We start from the raw sequence: 21,727 nt of genomic DNA, 5'->3' as shown, positions 1-21,727 counted from the left end.
GTAGCCATGCGTGTCTCCTTTATCCCCAGACCCCTCTCTCAGGCCTGGTCGCAGATCTCATATTACCTCTCTGTCCTTCTTGATGTTTGGAGCAGAATGAGATGCTTTGTCCCTGCGCTCCTGCTTGAGACTGAACCTCTTCCCCTTACTGGCTGCAGACACACACACACACACACACACACACACACACACACACACACACACACACACACTTCTTTAACCAGTGTAGGCCTACGGGGCCGTCTTTTCTATAAACTTGATTGGTTTCAGTCCGCTGAATGTTTGTTTCCTTCTGTCTTTTTGCTGACTGAGGGAAATCTGAACTAAGCCTCTTGCTTGTAATGTGTGCATCAGCTTCAGCCTGATCTAAACAAATTCTCTCTGCTCTTTAAAATCCATTTTGCTTCTTAGTTTTTGTCCACATGGGATCTAAAGGATACTTAAAATTGTTTGGTGTGTGTGTGTTTGTGTTTTATGGGTATTGTTTTAATTTTATTGATAAGATATCAATACTGATGCTACTTATTGATATGTATACTCATCGATAGTCTTATTAATACTACTTTTTGTAATTTGGTGCAAAAGCTGAACATGTGAAAAGATTCATTATTTGCTTTTTTTATTAAGATGTCAAATCTTCTCCTGTTTAGTTGTTTCAATGCTTATGCTGTGATGATGATGATATTATTTAGGAACTTTAATTAGAAGTGCTAAGTGCGTCTTGGATCTACAGGCTTATTGTTACAACTATTTATAGATGTTTCATGAGTTTGGACGTGTTACCACCTTTACACCCAACTACCCTTTTCCCTTAAAATGCATTTAGCTCCACTTTATTGTATTTAGTAAAGTGAACCCACACTTGAGAACATGTTGGCTTTCCAGTCATGACTGCTGAGCACACAATGTAAACATGCAGTTACCCAACATCAAACGCAATCCCGGCAGCTTTGTCATCATTATGGAAGGATTAGGAATTTGAATATTCCAGCTGTTACATAACTAGTGCAGTGTCAGTCCGGGAATTTTATCCAGATTTTGGTCGGTAACAAGACAAGAACCAGTACCAATCTTGTGCCGCTTCTCGATATCAAATCCCTTATGTTTATGTATTCAGCCTGTTTGTGTTTCTTTGGGGTCACATGCTTGATGTTATATTATTGAGTATGCAAGTTGGCACGTTGTGTAGGAATCTGTATGCATATTTATGTTCTCACATTGCATTTTGTGCTTGGGTGTGTTCAGCTGTGGCTGTTTGTATGTCTGTAGGTCACATGCTTGGTGTGTGTGTGTGTGTGTGTGTGTGGGTCAATATGCATATGCACACATTTATGCCCTGTTTTCTCTGGCCTTGATATCATCCTGTAGTTTGTTTGTGTGACTTGATTTACACTAACCTCTCCAGTCACTCTGGTTTAAAGAGTTATCTCTGGTATGCAGAAACTGGCAGATCAGGAATTTAAACCTGAATACATCTCTGCTCTCTGGGATCAAACACACAGACACACACAGACACACTGAAGAACAGAACATGATCAAGGGATAAACATAAAGGTAAAGTACGCAGCAGTTGTCGTGCTCATTGTCAAGGACTTAAAGAGTATACCTTTACACTCTAACCAGTACAAAAGCAGCAGTCTGGGCTTTGCAGCCTGTGCTCTGATCTGAGGGTTGTTTCCTTTTTCTTTTTTGTTGGGTCTGTTACTGTTTCAGAGAACTCTCAAAATGCTTTTGTATTTTTATTCTGCTTATTTATATCAAATTCTCTTTGACATTATCTGCTGACAAAGAGCATTCGTTCAACAGAAAACTCACATGCACCAGAAAATATAGATTAAAGCTACATTATGTAAGATCTGACTGTTCAGGGGCAGAGAGAAAAAAAATAAATAAAATAAACACACAATAACAAAGTCTAATGCACTCAGGGCTCATCAGCTTCTGCCTTCTTAAACATCTGTCAAAATTGAGAAATGTGTGCATCCCTTGACCCGCCCTCATGTGAGAAATGTGTACGTGCAGTTCTACAGTTCACACAACTTTCTGTAGTCATTTCTGCCACTCTTTCAATAGGAAACACTTCAAATCCAGGAAGAAATAAGCTTTTGCATATGGCCTTTAATGTTTCATTACAAAATTTCATAATGGCACGGGATGTATTTTTATTATTTCCACTGATGAACTATATCCTGCTGCACGAGCTCTCAGTTTTGCTTTGAACCTCTTACCGCATGTGCATGCAGTCACACAAGTACTTTCACTCCTGTGCGGTTGTTTCTGTACATGTGCGTGAGTCTATGTGTGGAAAGTTGGCAGTGATAAACAGACAAATACTTCTGACAGAAACAGGAAGGCCCAGAACAAGACTGACTCAAAGTAAGATCAAAAGTCAGTCCCTTCAAAAGTGGGAGAAAAGGTTACGATTTGTGACATCTTGAGAGCATGAGAAGCTGCTCTACGTCGTGTAGCCTTTCAGCTGGCTTTCCTTGTATACACACTTTCTGTGCTGATTCCTTCTCATTCTGTTTTCCCTCTGTGTGTGTGCCAAACCCAGCGGTTAGCTGACGTCATGGGTATCATTTAAGTCATTGTCCTGCTGACACAGAGCTGTCACTCAGTCCTGTGATTTAACGTACGGTGCGAGTGTTGTAAAAGCAACAGGTGGATGAGGGCACAGGGAATGGTTGTCATTTTTGTTGTTTGATCCGTGTCTTTATCGGCGCGTGACCTCACTGGGGTTAAAAATAGAATGCAAGGCCAGTAACACGTTTGTTCCATCCCCAACACTGTCAGCACAAAAGGAAAAATTCCTGTGTTGCACCAAGTTGATGTCAGGAGCTAATGAGGGCAGATCGTTGACGTCTTTACGTGCCCGTTGCCACGGCAACCCCTCATTAAACACTTCATCAATTTCAGAAAGATGGGGTGGTTCTCTCTGAGTCCCGTGCCTGACATGTTAACAAGGGTAGAGGGAGTTGTGGTCCAACAATTAGGGAGTGTGTAAGGACGGCTTTGCAAATAGAAATGCATGCACCCACCCACACACACACACACACACACACACACACATTACAGTGCATCACAACCCTCCATCATAATCCTCGAGAATGTGAGGGCGAGTACATGTATGCATGTGTGTAAGAGGCTGTGTGATTTGTGACACAGTAAGACGTGGATGTTTAAACAATGTGTGTTGTTTGAAGGGATGCAGTGTGTTTCCTCTTGACTATAAAATGGCTGGATCAAGTTCCTGTTGTGATAACCAGCTTCTGTTGCAGGAACACATCAGCGTGGACGACCATGTAAGGCTATAAAGGTCATACTGTTTACAGAGCTCAGTGTCACACGCAGCCCGTTTCGTATTTTATCCATGTTGACTCTCAGTTGTTGATCACATGTTGTCGCTGTCAGAGCGTCGGCGTGACAGAGTCTGCAGTGTTTCTCTGATGTGCTTCACTGTGTAAACACAAGTGAAGCTCCTGTCGCCCTGTAACATCTCAGTCCCTCAGTTTTTCTTCACTGCAATATTAAAAAATTAAATTAAACGTAAAGCAAAGCAACAACTGCAAAGTTTGAAGTGGTTGGAAAATATATATATATATTTTTTTACTCCATTTCAGTCTTGACTACTACTTAAACCAGGGACATAAAACTGAAATATTGACAGTGCGACACTGAAGTTATTCTGCCATGTTATCAAGAACTTTAGCCCTTTATACTGATCAGAAAGTGATCAATTATTATTGATCACTTTCCAATTATTGCAGTGTATGTGTATAAGTACATTTACTCAAGTACTATATCTTAGCACATTTTTCTTTGAATATTTCCATTTTCTGCTACCTTATACTCGCTGCAGTTCTGAGGCAAATATTGTTCTTTTAAACTCTACTTCATTTATTTGACAACTTCAGGCTCCTTTTACTTTGGAGATTTAGATGAATACAAAATATAATCAGCAAATGATTTGGGATATATTTTTACAGATTAAGACAAAACTTTATTGATCCCAGAGGGGAAATTCACAAGATCCCCAGCATAAAAACTATATGATGTAGTTACACCACCTCTACCAGCATCAACATTAAAGTGATGAAAACACGAATGCATCAACAATTAGAATCCAGTCACATAACAGATATTATTCTGAACTATGCCATTCTGCATATAAAATACTTTTACTTTTGAAACTTTATATATATTTTGATGCGAATACTTTTGGTACTTTTACTTCTTCAGATTTATAACTTTTACTTGAGACGGAGTATTTCTACTTTTTATGGTATTGCCACCCTTATTTAAATACAAATATAAGTAAATCCTCTTCCTCTTGTGTGTGTCTGTATTTTCTGTCAGTGTGATCGCTGCCTTCTGTGTAACGTGCCATGACTCTTCCTCCTCAGACATCAACAACATCGTATGTTCATACACTTTACTTCACACTCTTGACAAACTATGAACCACATGCTTGAGGTTACAGTTTCCTGTGTTGTGGAGGTAACGGATAACTTTAATACTCATGATACTGCAATTACTCCTTGTTAACACTGCGAAAAGGACTGATGCTACTATTATCGGTACTTCAACAGTTGAGTAGAGGCCCCAGGCAGCCAGAAAAGTCCTTTCTTTATCAGTATATCAGTTCCTTGTGGGGTTTTCCTGTAAAGAAAAGAACATGTCACTGTGTTGGCAAAGAAACCACCAACAACAGCCTCTAATAGCTGATGAAGCAGTTGGTGGAATCTAAGTTACATCATAAGTATCACGCTCCCTGGTTCTTAGAGTTGCTTTCATTTCAGCCATTTTGCATCCTTCAAAGGAAGTGAAAGTAAGACAGGTAGGAAGCAAAAAGCATCCATAAGGTTCAATAAATACCCTTTTCTGAGAATGATGCCATCCATGAGTATGATCTTCACCACTTTGTGTGTGCCTTTAGAGCTCGCAGTAGATGTCACTAAAGCTATGAGCTTTGAACTCATGTAAGTGTGTGTGTGTGTGTGTGTGTGTGCTTGGTGGTCAAACGTGTCTCATGCTGAGTTAGTGGAGGGGAAGTTATGGGGAGGATGAAAAGGAGAAGCAGACGGCTCTCTCAGCAGGACTTTAAAGTCTTTGTGTTCTTCACACATGCAGTGTCTTCATATAAAGAGAGTCTATATTTAGACACTGCAGTTGTAGTACTGACAATCCCTCGAGGTTGAAGTGACTTGACTGGACATCAGCTAACCTGTTGGTGACGTGATGAGAAAAACTCTGCATGGCTCCGCTGCCGTTCCTTATGTTACATGTCCTTTCGGTTCAGTTTCTTGCCTTTTGTTGTCACCATCACACAAAGTTATTCTAATGCTTCTGTATTGTTCATGCATGAAGTAAGCTGGAAGAGGAAGAAGAAATTGGGTCATTGTCTCATATTCTACCATCTGCATTTGTTGCACCTCAGTCACAGCCTCTGTGCTTGTTACCTGCATCATACAGTATGACCAGGGGGGAGCTGAGGTGCTTGACGAGAGCCAGCAGGTTACAAGCACAGAGGAGAGGAAATGGCAGCCAGCACTGTGGCATCAGTTGTGTGTCTGTTTGTTTGAACACAATGTTTTAGAGCTCAAATGTCAGTCACAAAAGCCTTGTTCCATGACATCACACTCATATGATGATAAAGTCATTTTTTGTGTGTGGACTGTACACACACACACACACACACACAGAGTGATATTTGTTTTTTTTGTTTGTGAGTGTTCAGATCTTTTTGTGTCAGTGTGTGTTTTTGATAATGACTGATTGAGTAATCTGGATAAAGATGTTTGACCATGCTGACGTTACTGGCAGTAGCAACATCGCACTGAGGCCTACAGCAATGAGAAGTGGCAGTTGTCAGGGTTTAGGAAAGCCAAACCTTCTTTGGAGGGCCAAAGCTTAAACTGAAAGATGGGCCACAGGCACACAAGCCAGCACCTGATGTATTGTATTGTTAAGGTGCAAAATGGCACTAGGATCCCAAGTTGTCTTTATTGACTAACTTCCTGTTGACAACATCAGTCACTGTGTACCACCGACTGTTTAAACCCACTGGTGTGTCTTACTTTTTTTCAGTTAACATTCTTGTCTCTGGTTCTTGAATAAAAAAACACAATATTATATTTGCTGGTAGCTCATTACACGTTTTTATGGCGATCCAAGGAGTATGTGTGCATCACAAGCTTGGCCGTGTTGCATTTTTCTTAATTGGGGAAGAGTATGTAAGCAGTTATTTATTGGCTATGATGCCGCTGTGAAACCAAAGTGAAGCGAGAACCTCAGATATTTCAGTGATTTGTTTGATTACTGTGTACTGAACCATCATCATAAATCTTAACTGTAATCATTCACATCAAATATTTCTTCATTTCCAAATAGCCCTGTTTACACAGGAAAAAGAATATATGCAATACATCCAGAGCTACAGCTAATTGTTTTTATTATCAATTAATGTGCTAATCAGTTTTAATAAGATGTCAAAAAATTCTTCAAATTGATTGTTTTGTCCAGATCATTTATTCAGTATCATACATCACACTGAGAAAAACAAAACACAAAACCGCAGATCCTGGAATCCTGGAAGCTGGAACCGTTTAATATTTGGCATTTTGATTGAAAAAATGACTGAAAAGATTAATTGAAAACATGAAAATATCGACGCATCAGTTAAGCTTCTTTCTGAACACTTTGCACTCATATTTCAAGAATCGTTTAAGTATCTTCTGTCACTGTGTATATTTCTGTTAGTTTTTTGTTTTTGTTTTCCAACTTAAATGTAGTATTCACTGGCCTGGTGGCTCTGAACCACCAACTTGTGTTAAACATATACGACCAAGGAAAATCCTTTCATCGTGTGCCAAAGAATATACAGCATCAAACCCTAACATTACATCAGCTTATGAGTGATGAAGTGGACCACACTGATAACAATATTAATTGCTGGTAAATGATAAATTGCTTTTCTTTGTGCACCCTTTTCTCCATTTTGTCTACTTTTGCATGTTGTTTCTATTCAGAGACTCTCATGAAACATATATGTATGAGACTGACATCTAAAAGAAAAAGAAGATGGAGTGATACGGAAAGCTGGACGGCTCTGAAAAAAGTAAGGAGAGCCTGAGGGAGGGGATGTGGCAAAGAAAGCCTGGTCCATAATTCATTTCAGTCATAATGGCTTCATTGGCCCGAAGAGCTGGAGGAATAGTGCAGGCAAGGCAGGGCAACCTGATCCCTGGTTACCCAAAGAAACCGGCTGAGACACAGCCCTGTCTCCAGGCAAACCGCACTACACTATACTGCAGTATGTATGATAATACAGTCAGCTCTTTGTCTACACACACACAGTCTCTTGCAACAATAATCCTAACCTCTACCCTCATAGATATACAGCGCACACACAAACATGTACAGATGATTATGTAATTACAAGACAAATAATGTAATTTTTAACCATGTTGACACACAGGAAGAAGTTATGCACGGCTTTTGTGCTCTTCCCACCCTGTACTTTTACCGAAAACTGGAACAGGCACAGCAGAAAAGAAGAAAATGGTCATTTTCTCTGCGGCAGGAGTGGTTTTGGGGAGTTGAGATATTTTGTTTTCAGTAGAACTGTAAAGACTTGTGGTCTGCACAGACGTGGCAACTGCAGTTGTGGTTGGTACATTGTGTATGTTTTGGAGAGAAGACGGAGGATAATATGACTTGCCATGTGTCTCGAGTTGCTCGGTGTAAAAGTGAGCAGTAACAGTAACAGTGTGAGGTTAATGGCAGAGAGGCTTGCATGAGGCAGAGCCGTGGAGCTTAAGAATGGCTTAGGCCAGGGGTTGTCTGCGGATTTGGGCAGAGCTGGGAGTCTCCTCTGATCTGGGATTTGTGGGTGTTTGCAATTACAAGCTGTAGCAGTCGGTCTTATTTGTGGCAATCCCAGGTACTGATGCATGTAGTTATTACATGATTCACTCACTGGTCTTTAAGTCTGGACTTGGGAAAGTTTGGAGCCTTGTCTCATTAGTATCTGTATCGTCTGATCGTCCCAAAGACAGAAACATTTGTGTAGACGTCTTGTTGGGGTTAAAGGGTTTGTTCGGCAAAAATTACAGAAAACAAAACATCACATTTTCTCTCTCTCACCACTTCTAGTGGTAACTAGACATGCAGATAGTTTTGGTTTTATCTGGCTAGCTTCTCCCTCTCTGCCTCCACCCCAGCGCAATGAAACACTGCAAAAACTTATCTCGATAATCCACAGGCCTTACTGAACTGTTTTTACAGGAACTGCTATCAAAGAAAGAGCACCTATAAAAGCTGTTGACAGTGTGTTTTGTGGCTTTTTTTTTTAATTCTGTGATCACTTCTACTAAAGGAAAGTTCAGGCAGTCCAACTCAAGTCGCTACTAGAATCAATTTTCATTCTCGAGCTGCAACAACAACAACATGCGTTTATGTAATGTTATTATTTCCAGACAAGTGGGAAAGTCACCACAACGTTAACAGCTCAGTCAAAAGCCACTTTGAAAAGTGGCTATATATGGCTGTAGCAAGAAAGTCTTTACAATCAGATAAGAACTTGTTTTTTTTTCTCCATTTTTGTAATGTTATGTTTCGCTGTCTCTGTCTTCTTTTTTGGTGGTTCTCTGAAAATGTTTAACAACCAGAAGTGAGCCTGAAGTTAGAAAGGGTCTAGACTGGTATATTGGATATACAGTTTATGATATCTGCTAACACAGAGTAATAAAGATCAGTGGGAATATAACATGGTTACATCAGTTAAATGAACAACATACAACCAGATAACAACAAGGTGGCAGGTCAGGACATGAACATCATTAAAACAGTAATATCTCACTGACTGCAACAAGGAGAAGGTCATAGGACCCGACTTGGCTGTTGGGAATTACTTCAGTAGGCTTATGTTACTGAGTTGACTCTTGATTGCACTATTCTTAGCAATGTGACAGATACAGACTGTCTTAACTTAAAAAACACAGCCAGTCAAATAAAGAGACAGTTGTGCATATATGCATATAACAAATGGTAGTATATAGATTGACTTACACAAGAACCTTGTGGGTTAAGCTAAAAGTCCTCTAATTAGCACTTAAGCTGCTAATCACTGCACTGTTGACATTCTGGATTGTAGCGCTACAAAGACATAATGTAAGGTATTATTTGTGATAAGTCACAGTGTCACATCACACACTGTTTAAACAAGACACTGATTTTAAAAATGCAGCAACAGTGTGAGGAGAATTAACGGTAAAATCACAGTAAAAAGTCTGAACAAGCTGCGAGTTGCGGGAGTGCGGAGACGTTCATTATCCTACAGTGTAATTAAAGACGACTGCTTGATCTTTTCCCCAGCATCAACGTGTAGACTCAGAGTGTGCGTTTATCAAGGAAAAAGGAGTTACTATCATCGTCACCCTTTATTCCGTGTTAATACTCACACACAACCTATTCAACATGAGTTGGCTGAAATCCCTGTCTCCAAACAGTGGTATACAGTCCTGAAGGACTGGTCACTTTGTCACTCTGAGGACCCTGTGGTCAGTCTCGGTTGAGATTCTTGTCCCCACAGTGGTTGAATCAACTCCTGAACTCTTGATCTCGCACTGCTAACCTTGGCAATAAAATCAAAAGTATGTGCACTAGATACCATTCGATCTAATTTGGGTGTATGAAACCATGAAATGAGTTGTTTGAAGATAATGCGTCAGTCTTGTCTAAAAAAGCAGTTATTCCAAGTTACTCCAAATAATTTCTGCTTAGTTGCTCCAACAGTGACTGTGGCATCAGTCAAAAGTTAAGACTATTTTAGTTCACCATTACCTCCATCACTCAGATCTTCCATACCACTCTGCCCTTTTCTGCTGTGCATAATCTTGGCTCCTTCGTCATGTTTGTGAATCAGCTTTGCAGATGTGTTATTTAAAAGGTTTCACTACATTCATTTGATATTTCACTCCTCTTTACCCTTGCAAGGTTTGCAGGGTTTATACTCCACCTTCTTGTTATTATCCTTTCTGGCGTATTCTTGTTTATGTAACTTTTATTTTTGTTGTGAAATAGGTTAAGGATCTTCTGCAGTTTTTTTTTTTTTTTAAGGCCACTGTGTGCTGTTTGTGTCTCATTGTTGACAGTGTGGTCAGTAGCAGTAGCCCACTGCTGGGGCGTGGTGGACTCTGTGTGTAGCTTGGCAGCGGTACAAGCCAGGCCCGGATTTCAGATGTGGTATTGTGGAGTGCCTGTTGGGAAACTGAGGGGGAGACTCTGTGTGTGTGTGTGTGTGTGTGTGTGTGTGTTTAGGAGTAAAGAAGGGAAATTGGGGGCTTGTGTGTTTCTGTTTGTAAGGAGGGTGTGTCTGTTGGTAAGTGAGGAGACGGTGTATGTGTGTCATTGTGTCGCTCCAAGGTGGAGACCAGGGGTCCCCTTCCTGTAAGTTGTTGTTAGAGCCCAACCAGATGGTGAATCTTGACTCCAGCATGGGAAAAACAACAACAAGAGACACAGGGAGGATTATGTGTGTGTGTGAGAGAGTTATTCTCTCTCTCTCTGTCCTCCCTGTGGTGTCCTGTGTGGTGTGGCCACTGAAGTGAACCAGGCACTATTAACTATTCAGGAGCACAGGGTTTCCCCATGACAGCCTCCTTTGCTCTGCTGACTTCTGACTGACACACTCATGTCTCATATCTCTGGAAGAGCTTGATGGAAACACCTGTGTGCGTGTGTGCTTGTGTGCGTGTGTGTGCTGTGTATATGACTGATAGGAAGATAGGATAAAGTTTCTCCTTTGTCTTGCTTTCCTCACTGACGATGCTGTGGTTGATTTGTGGAATTCAGCCAGCACGTCTTGTGTATCAGTGGTTACACATTCCAACGTTATACCTTCATGTTCACAGTACTACATGTGGTGTTTCCGCATGCAGATGTTGTTGTTGTTCATTTAAACAGCACAGCAGTGATTGTTTAGGATGTGATTGGTGTAGTATGGACTTAATATAATAAATCATTTCTCCTGGCTTGTTTATGACCAGAAACACAAAGCAGGGTTTCACATGCAAGGGCGCATTGGTGCATAAAAATAAACATAGTAAGAGAAAAGAGAAAAGGAAAAACATGCATGAGCAAAGAATGACAATTAAAATGGAAAGTTACAATAAAAAAATTGTAAAAAAGTACATGAAAAATATCTAAAATACATCTGTTTTTAAAATGGAATGTGCTGTACAGTGTCTAATACAGAGGCTGGAATATGGAAATTATTTACCAAGGAATGTTCAGTGTATTTACAGTATAAATTATATGTGCAATGGAGAGGGACTGTTGTGTAATGCAGTATGTAGGTTGGTCTTCCTGTGGCACAGTTACCAAAGACAAGGTCTAAGGTACTGGCTTACTGTAGTTTATTGTGATACTCTCTCTTTGCAGGTCAATTTAGAGCAACCTAGTATCATATGCCCATGTTCTCATGAGATTATTCCAAACATTCTTGAACGGTCTTGAATGCAGCCAAATGTAACATTTAGCTCTTTAAGCAATAATTTATACAGCTATTCCAAATATTGTTCAATTTATAATATTATTAATACTATATAAAAAAATATCAATGCAGCATTAAAGGTTATTGAACTTGTGATGATTTTAAGTTGGCTGAATGAATGAATTCCAGGTTGGGGCCTGAGTTGACAGAATGAAAAGATGTTTCGACTGAAACATTTCTGTCAGTAACAGAAGTTCATTTAACTCATTTTCACATTTTGGCTGACACACATGCACTCAGACATTGCTGGCTCAATATAAAGCCCTTTATTGACGTACATGAACTATGTTTTTCAACAAAATCCTGCCCTTTCTACAGAGGATCCTCATAACATTCATTTCTATTATGTCTTCTTTATGTTTTCTAGTTCCCAGAGTGCGGCTTCTATGGCATCTACGACAAGATTTTGCTATTCAAGCATGACACGTCCACCAACAACATCCTGCAACTGGTCAAAGGAGCCAGTGACATTCAGGAAGGAGATCTGGTGGAGGTGGTGCTCTCTGGTAAGTAACCAGCTTCTCTTCTCTTCTCTTCTCTTCTCTTCTCTTCTCTTCTCTTCTCTTCTCTTCTCTTCTCTTCTCTATTATGATATGAGATAGCCATATTCAAATCTAAATTACCTTCTTACATTATTCCGTCCGTTATCTCCCTTTCATTACTATTGTCAAACTGCATCACAACTTATGAGTCCTTATCTGCTTATTTTACTACTGCTTATCTCAGGGTGGCCTAATCTGTTCTCTCACTGTCACGGTTTCAAAATGTACTTCTCCCCTATCAGGAGGAAAACCCATCTATGTTTCCATCCTGTTCCCATCTTATCCATCTAACCATTCTTTATTCTGACCGGTGCTGTAGTAGATTGCATCTTGACACCCACTGTGACCATGATCTACTCCTGTTATCCTTTTAAGCGGCAGCAACATTTGAAGATTTCCAGATTCGGCCCCACGCACTCAATGTGCATTCATACCGGGCCCCGGCTTTCTGTGATCACTGTGGAGAGATGCTGTTTGGACTGGTCAGACAAGGGCTCAAGTGTGACGGTGAGGAAAACAGGCAGATGAAGTGTGAATAAGAAAAAAACTCCACTTTGATATGGTACACAAATGGATTGTAACACTCACTAAACACGCTCCAATCTTCCCCTCTCCTGCTCTGTTGATCTCCCTGTTTTATAAATCTATGCCGCCCCCTGCAGGATGTGGATTGAACTACCACAAGCGTTGTGCGTTCAGCATCCCAAACAACTGCAGTGGAGCTCGCAAACGGCGCCTGTCCACCACCTCACTGAGCAGCAGCCAGTCCTTGCGTCTGTCCACCACTGAGTCGGTGTACAGTGTGGGCACGGCCTCCACCTGCGCAGAGGACGCCAGCCTCATCCGCTCACACACACAAATGGTACTGGTGGATTCATACACATGATGTTCTGAGCAGTTTTGGACTCTTAAAATGAAGGAGGCTTTCCATTGAACAACATTTATGTAACCACAGGAAACAACTTTGTTTTAAGTTAATGTCACAAATTTTGTTTCATTCAGTTTGGTCACTGATTTTTGCATTAAGAAACTGAGAGTAGATATACGATGGACACACGTGTGATAGGAGTTGAAATTTTTCATTTGAAAATTTCGGCACCAGTTTCCCAATGTTTTTGTTATTGGACATTTTTGCCTCTCACACAGTTTCATTGGAACTTTTTTCTACCAGAGACAAATAAAACTAACACTACCTGCATGACTGCATTCCACTTGAAGTGTTTTGTGACCACTCTAGCTTTGCTGAACTCTTAGAATAAACAGATCAGCTCCACCAAGGCAAAAACTAAAGATGTACAATAAAAACAATATGGGCAACAAATAAAGTATAAATCAATTATTGCAGGTTCCTCAGTTTGAAGTTTGTACTCCAACTGCTGAATGCACTTTTAAACTGGTGATTTAGAGTCAACAGAAGGTTCAGTGTCTTGTCTGCAGTCTACAATAGTCAACAAGTGTCCCTTCCCCTAAAAGATCCAACTGCAGCTGAGCAAGCTGGTGACAATCTTTAGTTGGAATGTTTTTTTTATTTTTAGGCCACAACCTGGAAATTATTTGACCTCACGTAGTTTACTGTGATGTGCTTGTGGTTGTAGACTACACAAAGTCACATGTTTTTTTTTTTTGTTTTTTTTTTACTATTTAACATGTGTAAACTTAGCGTGAAGAAGGGAATAAAGCACTACAATGTATTTATGCTTTTACTCTCAAGCAGGGATATTTTGGGGTCATGAAATTGCTTCTATTTTTTGCCAGGATATGGTCTTTTAAACAAAATGTGTAAAATATTGATTTTCTGTGTCAAAAAAAATTGATATGTGGACTAGGTAAGGCTAAATGCTTGGGTCCCATTTAGTTCAGCTAATAATGCCCAGGTTTATCATCTGCCAGTTTGTTTTTGTGTAAAAAAATTTAGGCAAGAATAAAAACCTTCTATTTCAGTGCATTCAAAGTTCTATAACTCAATGCCAGTGGCTCTTAAAGTGACTGAGACGGGGGAGAATTGATTAATTTGATAGTCATTTACCTTATAATAGTGAGATAATAGTGTTCTTACTTAACTATGTGCTGTAAATTTCGTATATAAACTTGTTTTCTGTCTGTTTTGTTAGCCCCGGACTCCTAGTGATGCCCGACGCTTCTACACAGGCCGACCTGTTCATCTGGACAAAATCCTGATGAGCAAGGTGAAGGTGCCCCACACATTCGCCGTCCACTCGTACACACGACCGACGGTGTGCCAGTACTGCAAGAGGCTTCTTCGAGGACTCTTCAGGCAGGGCCTTCAGTGCAAAGGTGAGTACGGACAAAGAGAGAGGCTTGTTTCTGGACGTACAGTGTGATGCAGAACAATAGCTAAATCTAATCAGATTATGCGTAATCCGATCACAATGAATTGCGCTTTGTTCCCCCCCAGATTGCAAGTTCAACTGTCATAAACGCTGTGCGTATAAGGTTCCTAATGACTGCCTGGGAGAAACCATTGGAGGTGAGGGAAGATATAAATCTGTCACTTTTCTAATGTGCCTATGACTCTGATAACACTACATGGATTTAATAAAAGTGTTTTTTCTCTCATCTGCATGCTTCCATTGTCAGAATTCGGTTACTCTAATAACTGTGTATAATTAAACGCATTATCTCACAAGACTGAAACTCACTGGCACTAATGTTTTTATCTTCTCAGACAACAGAAGTAACTGCGGTAAGTATTGTCAGTACTGGCTACTGATGCATGTACTCCTCTGATAGTGGTCTTTGTCGCAGTCATAGCAATAGCAAGTAGTTTTCTGTGTACAGGATTTTAAAGACATAGTTACTTTGACTGGAGTTGCACTCAGGTGCTTTTCTTCCTCTGTTTTGCCCCAGACATGTTGAGTCCCACTGCAGATCCTGAAGTTCCCATGGACTACAGCACAGAGTACGATGCCTCAGATAAGTCTTCTATGGATGACTCAGACGAGGCCTGCAGCATCCCCGGCTCCTTTTCTCCTGACAACAACCAGGACGGAGCCAGCGGCGATCAGAGGTTTGAGAAAAACATAAACACATGGAGAAAAACTACTAATAAGCCCCTAAAGGAGCCTTTAGGGAACCTCAAACACATTTCACCTGCTGAGCATCTGAATTCTGTCCTCCTTGTTCTAGTGTTTACATCCCACTGATGAGGGTGGTACAGTCGGTGAGACAGACAACTCGTCGATCGAGTACGGCTATCAAAGAAGGATGGATGGTTCACTACAGCAATAAGGACACACTGGTAAAAACATTTCCCATACAGTCACAACATCAACAACTATACTTGTCAGTGCTGGAGGAGCTGAACATATAGATTTAAGTTAATTTATTCTAGGTGCATGAACTCCCTTTCTTCACTTTCTTTTCTATGATTCACTGCAAAAAAGATTTTCTTTAACTTTCCACTCAGGGATCTCAATGACCTTGTGGTCATCAATCTGTTTACTTTTTCCACCAGCTACCCACAACAATTTCATCCTTGTTCATTTGGTCTCTGCCCTCATGCACTATATTGGTTCCTTTTTCCTTTAGATTTGTGTGTGTGTGTGTGTGTGTGTGTGAAAACTGTCATAGATTGATGATGAGGCTAACTCTCCCTGAACACACACATAACAGCACTCAGCAGATGTGCGGAGAATTCAAGCTAAAAGCCCATTTTCAGCATTTGATTTAACTTATTCTATATATTTGGCCTTGTCCTGCCTCTCTAGTATTGATCTTGCTTGAGTTTTCTTCTTGGCTTTGCTAACACACTCCTTTCCTTCCTTCTCACTTTTGTCCCTTTTCTCTTTCTCTTTGTTTCCAACTCCTTATCCTGCAGCTTGTACTCCTGCACATCCCTCTCATCTGGTCTCCTCTCATCTGTCTTCCTCTGGACGTCAACTTCAGACTTGAAATGCATTCAGTATTGATCCCTGAATTTTGCTCCAGTCCATGCCGCATCCCTCACTATGTGTCCTCTGTCCATCCCAACCCTCAATGTCCTGCCATACCTTTGTCACCCCTCCTCATCCTTCTCTACTCCAACCTCCAATAGAGGAAGAGGCACTACTGGCGTTTGGACTGTAAGTGCATCATCCTTTTCCAGAACAACACCTCTAACAAATACTACAAGGTAAATATAGTTTACTCCTTCAACAGATATGACCTCAACTCATTTAAGTGTGAACCTTATTATTGTTATTACTGAATCCCTGTTGCATCTTCTTGCAGGAGATCCCTCTGTCTGAGATCTTGGAGTTGCGCCCCGCTGGAAACTTCGCTCTTGTCCCCCCAGGCACGAATCCTCATTGCTTTGAGCTCATCACTGGCACTATGTGCTACTTTGTTGGGGAAGACCCCAACACTATCCCCTCTCTGACCCCCAGCAATCCCCAGACTCTTCCCCCAACTCCTCCATCCCCTAGCCAAGTAGCTCCTAACAGCGGCATTGGGCGTGAGGTGGCCAAGGCATGGGAGAGCGCCATTCGGCAGGCTCTCATGCCGGTCATCTTCCAGGATGCGCCACCAGCTGAGGGGAACACACCTCACAGTAAGTTGACAGCAGAAACACTTGGCAGTGGTGGTTTATTATAGTTACTAACTGGCACATAGCACCCTGAGATTTACAGATGGACGTGTCAGTTTACTATGCCAGTCAGTTTACTGTGTCACTAGCCAACCACAAGTGCTCAGGTGACAATCTACCAAATGTGAAAAGAGCAATTTGCCAATTCTAGCTGACAAACTGGAAGAGCCTGCTTCTCCAATAAAGGCCATAAAATGTTGGTCAAATAAAGAACAGACTTGTGTAGTAAGTTTTTCTTTTTTAGCGATGTGACAGTCAGTCCATATGAGACACTTGTTGTGGACAAGTAGTGCTTATTAACTGATACACTAATGTTGCTGTTGGTGCTGTATTTTTAGGACAAGCCTCAATCAGCATATCTGTGTCCAACAGTCAGATACAAGAGAATGTGGTATGACTTTTTGTCAATTTTAGCCATTCCCTTCAATTTTTAAATGAGTTGTACATTGAGGATGATCATGAGTGTATGACATATCGCTCTCCTACAGGATATTGGTACAGTGTACCAGATTTTTGCTGATGAAGTGCTGGGATCTGGGCAGTTTGGAGTAGTGTATGGAGGTATGTAAAATTATGTCCAGTGATGCTGATTGAACTAGATTACTGTATTTCGTGAAGTCAACATCATTATGTTGGAAACACTGGTGTCTAAAGGTGAAAACTAAAAAAGACACAAGACAGGACAACACAACCCCTCCAAAGTATACTCAAAGACTGTCTGTATTACTGCTGGAGTGACGTCTGGCACTTTTTTCTTTTTTCGAGTTGAGGAAATAGAATATTCGCAGTTTGCCTAATCCAGTAGAAATTCCCTTAAAGATCAAAATTGTGTTATAGAAATTTAATGTCACCTCATGAGTTTTGTTATATGCGAGAAAACATCCCACCTTTGAAGTTGCTGGTTGCTGCTGGTAGCCATTGAACAGCATGATGAATTTAGCTTGATGTTTGGCTGACTGCCTGCAGGATAAACACCAGGTTTTGACAAGCAATAATAATGTATGGAAAATGACTCTGACTGAAGACTTTGACCTTTTTCTTGAATCTTTACAGTACAACAGTGTTACAAGAGTGCAAATGTCAAAGCAGTGGAGTACATCTCAAACTTTGCACAGCAAGGCCTAACAGATGTCCACATGGAATTCAGTTCAGAGGCACAACTCTTACTAACTTACTGACACTCTTCCTTAGGAAAGCACAGGAAGACGGGGAGGGACGTAGCTGTCAAAGTCATTGACAAGCTTCGCTTTCCCACCAAGCAGGAGAGCCAGCTGAGGAATGAAGTGGCCATACTGCAGGTGCAAACACACACATACACACACGTGGGCTGTAAATGGGTGTCGTTTGCACAGTCATACTCATGCTAACATGCAACAAGTGCTTTACTATATACTATATCTGATATTGGTGTTGTTATATTGGCACATACATGAAAAATGCTGACATTTATTACATAAAACAATTTCTACTTTTACTGCTTCTTAGTAACAGATGATTTAGTGTCTGTGAAAGTCAATCATTTTTTAATCTATGGGAAATCCCCTGACTCATTGTACCGTTGAGTAAGACATAGGAAAATACGAGGAACTTCTGCGTGATTTAACAATAGACAATTTTGTGTCTACAAAATTCAAAACAGTTAAATTGCCAGAGTTATCTCGAAACTTCCTTCTACAGTTCCAGTTAATGCTACAAGTGATGACGTCGTTATTGTCGTTGTCGTTATCGTTATTTAAATTGCTGAGAAAAAGTTTTAGGTAATTTTGAGTAAATTCCCCTATGGGAACGCAGGTTCCCATTTGCTCTTCTTTATGTTTACAATAACATTTTTAAGGGCTTCATTACCCACGTTATACATTTTATGTTCAAATCATTTAAAAAGTTTAATATAAACAGCTAACTGAACATATGTTAGCTGTAAATGTGGACTTTAATTAATGGAACATTTGTAGTGAAAAGTTGTGGCACGCTTGAATTTTTAAGCATAATTTAATGAGCGAACATAAAAATGTATGATCATTAGTATGCATTAGTATAGTTAGCATGTCATTATGTGTGTCACATGCACAATGTCAAATATGATATGTATTGTAAGAGTGGATGGCAGATCTTAACAATCTAAAGAGAACCTTCATGTTGTGTATGTTTTGTTGGAATTAATTGCAGTTGTGGTTGATAAGCCTGTTGTTTGTGTCAATAATAATTTAATGCAAACTTATAAATACATTTCAATTTACCTTTCTTCAGCAGCCATATACTGGTTCATATTCATAAATTATCATTAGGCTGCCAGCAGATGGAGACAGATGTGCATTAGCCTTTATTTGTTAAGACTCTGACACTAAATGACCTGACTTCCCCATCAGCTCTGCAGTGACTCACTTGGTCTTTCAGACTAAAAAACCACTCTGCTGTAGTTCCCAGGTTTAAAGTTAAAAACATATATTATTAAAAAACAAATCATACCTCCCTGAGTCATAAGTGTGTAGTAAAAATGTCTTGTGGAGAACAACGTTCTCCCTGCTGTGTTTCCTCTTCTGTGGTTTACTGTCTTATGCTGAAACCGTCTCTGTCTCTTTTCTCTTTCCCATTTATCTCGCACTTATGTTTCTGTTTATCACCCGAATCTGCTCTTTCAATTCTCACTCTGTCTCTGTCAATACTTTCACTTTATCACTCTCTCCTCTTTTACTGGATATTTCATCCTCTCCTGCTTCCATGCCATCCTCTTTCTCCTCCTCCTCCTCTCTGGTCCCTCTGTCAGAGTTTACGTCACCTGGGCATTGTGAACCTGGAGTGTATGTTTGAGACCCCAGAGAAAGTGTTTGTGGTGATGGAGAAGCTACATGGTGACATGCTGGAGATGATCCTCTCCAGTGAGAAAGGCAGACTGCCTGAGAGGCTCACCAAGTTCCTCATCACACAGGTGTGTAAACAGATGCTGTGACACCCAAAGTGTTGCCGTTGTTGTGTGGCCCCGCCTTACTTTCAATTGTGTTTTTATGCTGAGGTGTCGTGCAGCGTGTTTTTTGTGGTTTGCCTACGCGTATCTGATGCGTCATAAATTTGAAAGCGTGTATGTGTTTCTGGCGTTTGCACTTCTAACCAAATCGTATCCTGTTTACGTGCTTATGTGTTCGTGCAGATTCTCGCAGCGCTGAGACATCTACACTTTAAAAACATTGTCCACTGCGACCTGAAACCTGAGAATGTGCTGCTTGCCTCTGCTGATCCCTTCCCCCAGGTATACGCAAATACACAAAAGCATACGTAGAAGCACTGAAACCCATTCTCATATGCCGCAGATATAGTTTCACACTTACGTCAGCATAAGGATATGAACGACCTCATGTATTTCCTCACATCAGTCTACTTCAGCCTTTCTGCTTCTTTGTCTAGACCACAGCATATATATTTTGTCATCCAGTTTCAACAGGAACACGTCTGTTAATTCCACCCTGCCATATAACAATCATTCAATCATCATATTAAGCAGCAGAAGATTCTAAACATTTGAAGGGTAGCGTACATCCTCAAGATGCACATTGATCATACACAGTCCAGTCATGTACTACATTTTGACTAGCCAAATGACAGCCTCACTCCCTGCCCTGACTGTTCCCCACTGTTTCCCTCTCCCAGGTGAAGTTGTGTGACTTTGGGTTTGCCCGTATCATTGGCGAGAAGTCTTTCCGTCGCTCTGTGGTCGGCACCCCGGCCTACCTGGCCCCAGAGGTCCTGCTGAACCAGGGCTACAACCGCTCACTGGACATGTGGTCGGTTGGGGTCATTATGTACGTCAGCCTGAGTGGGACATTCCCATTTAATGAGGACGAAGATATCAACGACCAGATACACAATGCAGCCTTCATGTACCCTCCCAACCCCTGGAAACAGATCTCAAGTGATGGTAAACATGGGGAGGTGGGGGTCTAACACCATGACTCCCATCTCTAGGTGTTAGACACACCTAGAGATGGGAGTGGAAACTCATTTAAAAGCTAAAACTAATGCTGTCTAATACCACAGTGCTGCAATAAAGCATGAGTGTTCAGTTTGTGTTGTTCTAAAGGGAAGCTGATTCAGCTTTTGATCCTTTCAGACCACGTTGTGTTACAGATATTTATATTTCACAATGCATGTTGCAATAATGCCGTGATCTTTGATAAAACACTTATGAGGTGAACTGGGTTTTCATCTGCCTCATAATGATACAGTCATACTTACATACAAGGTTCCTGTTCATAGCATTTTATTCCTAGCAAAACTCAGCAATAGAATCTCTTTGTTGTAACTTTTTATAGACTGATCTGTGTAATTTTTTGTGTTCCCAGCAATCGACTTGATCAACAACCTGCTGCAAGTTAAGATGAGGAAACGCTACAGTGTGGACAAGAGTCTCAGCCATGTATACTTACAGGTAGCATATAGGAAACGCTCATTTGTGCAAACAACAAATCCACATTGTTCAGTGGTTATTAATAAAAGCAAATGTGGCTTAAAATCTACCTTATTATAGAGAGCAGGGGTTTTTTCCGGTAGTGGTGACTGCAGATAACTTTAGTGGCAGAGCATGCAAGAACCTAACTTTTCTATTTTCTTTTTTTTTTTTTTTTTTTTTTTTAACTTCGGCAAACCTCTTAATAAAAAAAACCTCTATTACAGAAAATTGCAAATTTAAACACGAGGAGTCTGCACTCGTAAAAAGCGTCGAGACGGCAGCTCAGGGCTGATATTTTAGAGCTTTACTGTGGATGTAAGAGGGCCCATTAGCTGTAAAAATTATGTTTTCATTGAATGACAGTTCTAAAATGGCTCCTTCAAAACAAAATGTTTAGCAGTGGAAAAACAGACCAGTCTTCTCTGTGGTCCACTTTAGTTGTTTTTGTTGCAAGGACATCCATTAATTAAGCTTCAGCCTCACAGTTCTTCTTGTTTGGATGAAACTGGCAGACCAGGCAAGGGTTCGTTCAGACACACACACACACACACACACACAAATGCACACACATGCGTGAACAACCTGAACTGATTACTGGCTAATGT

The 21,727-nt window shown here is 40.6% G+C and overlaps 1 protein-coding gene across 2 annotated transcripts in view; it reads left to right on the top strand.

Moving 5' to 3' along the window:
- The window catches only part of prkd2 (protein kinase D2), a 37,464-nt gene that overhangs the window by 12,598 nt on the left and 3,139 nt on the right, over positions 1-21,727 (top strand). The window contains exons 2-18 of one of the 2 annotated variants that reach the window (XM_046389154.1): positions 11,922-12,060; positions 12,472-12,603; positions 12,759-12,958; positions 14,208-14,391; positions 14,513-14,584; positions 14,783-14,800; positions 14,965-15,124; positions 15,244-15,355; positions 16,151-16,228; positions 16,327-16,645; positions 17,020-17,072; positions 17,170-17,242; positions 17,873-17,979; positions 19,446-19,607; positions 19,827-19,925; positions 20,324-20,591; positions 21,016-21,101. In XM_046389154.1, coding sequence (XP_046245110.1) covers positions 11,922-12,060; positions 12,472-12,603; positions 12,759-12,958; positions 14,208-14,391; positions 14,513-14,584; positions 14,783-14,800; positions 14,965-15,124; positions 15,244-15,355; positions 16,151-16,228; positions 16,327-16,645; positions 17,020-17,072; positions 17,170-17,242; positions 17,873-17,979; positions 19,446-19,607; positions 19,827-19,925; positions 20,324-20,591; positions 21,016-21,101 — 2,262 coding nt within the window. The remainder of the gene's footprint in view (positions 1-11,921; positions 12,061-12,471; positions 12,604-12,758; positions 12,959-14,207; positions 14,392-14,512; positions 14,585-14,782; positions 14,801-14,964; positions 15,125-15,243; positions 15,356-16,150; positions 16,229-16,326; positions 16,646-17,019; positions 17,073-17,169; positions 17,243-17,872; positions 17,980-19,445; positions 19,608-19,826; positions 19,926-20,323; positions 20,592-21,015; positions 21,102-21,727) is intronic. The other variant, XM_046389155.1, reaches the window with a different exon arrangement.

This window comes from Scatophagus argus, chromosome 5, assembly GCF_020382885.2.
Source record: "Scatophagus argus isolate fScaArg1 chromosome 5, fScaArg1.pri, whole genome shotgun sequence".
Lineage (NCBI taxonomy): Eukaryota > Metazoa > Chordata > Actinopteri > Scatophagidae > Scatophagus > Scatophagus argus.
The sequence above is the reverse complement of the archived record's forward strand: the minus strand, read 5'-3'. Positions and strand labels throughout refer to the sequence as shown.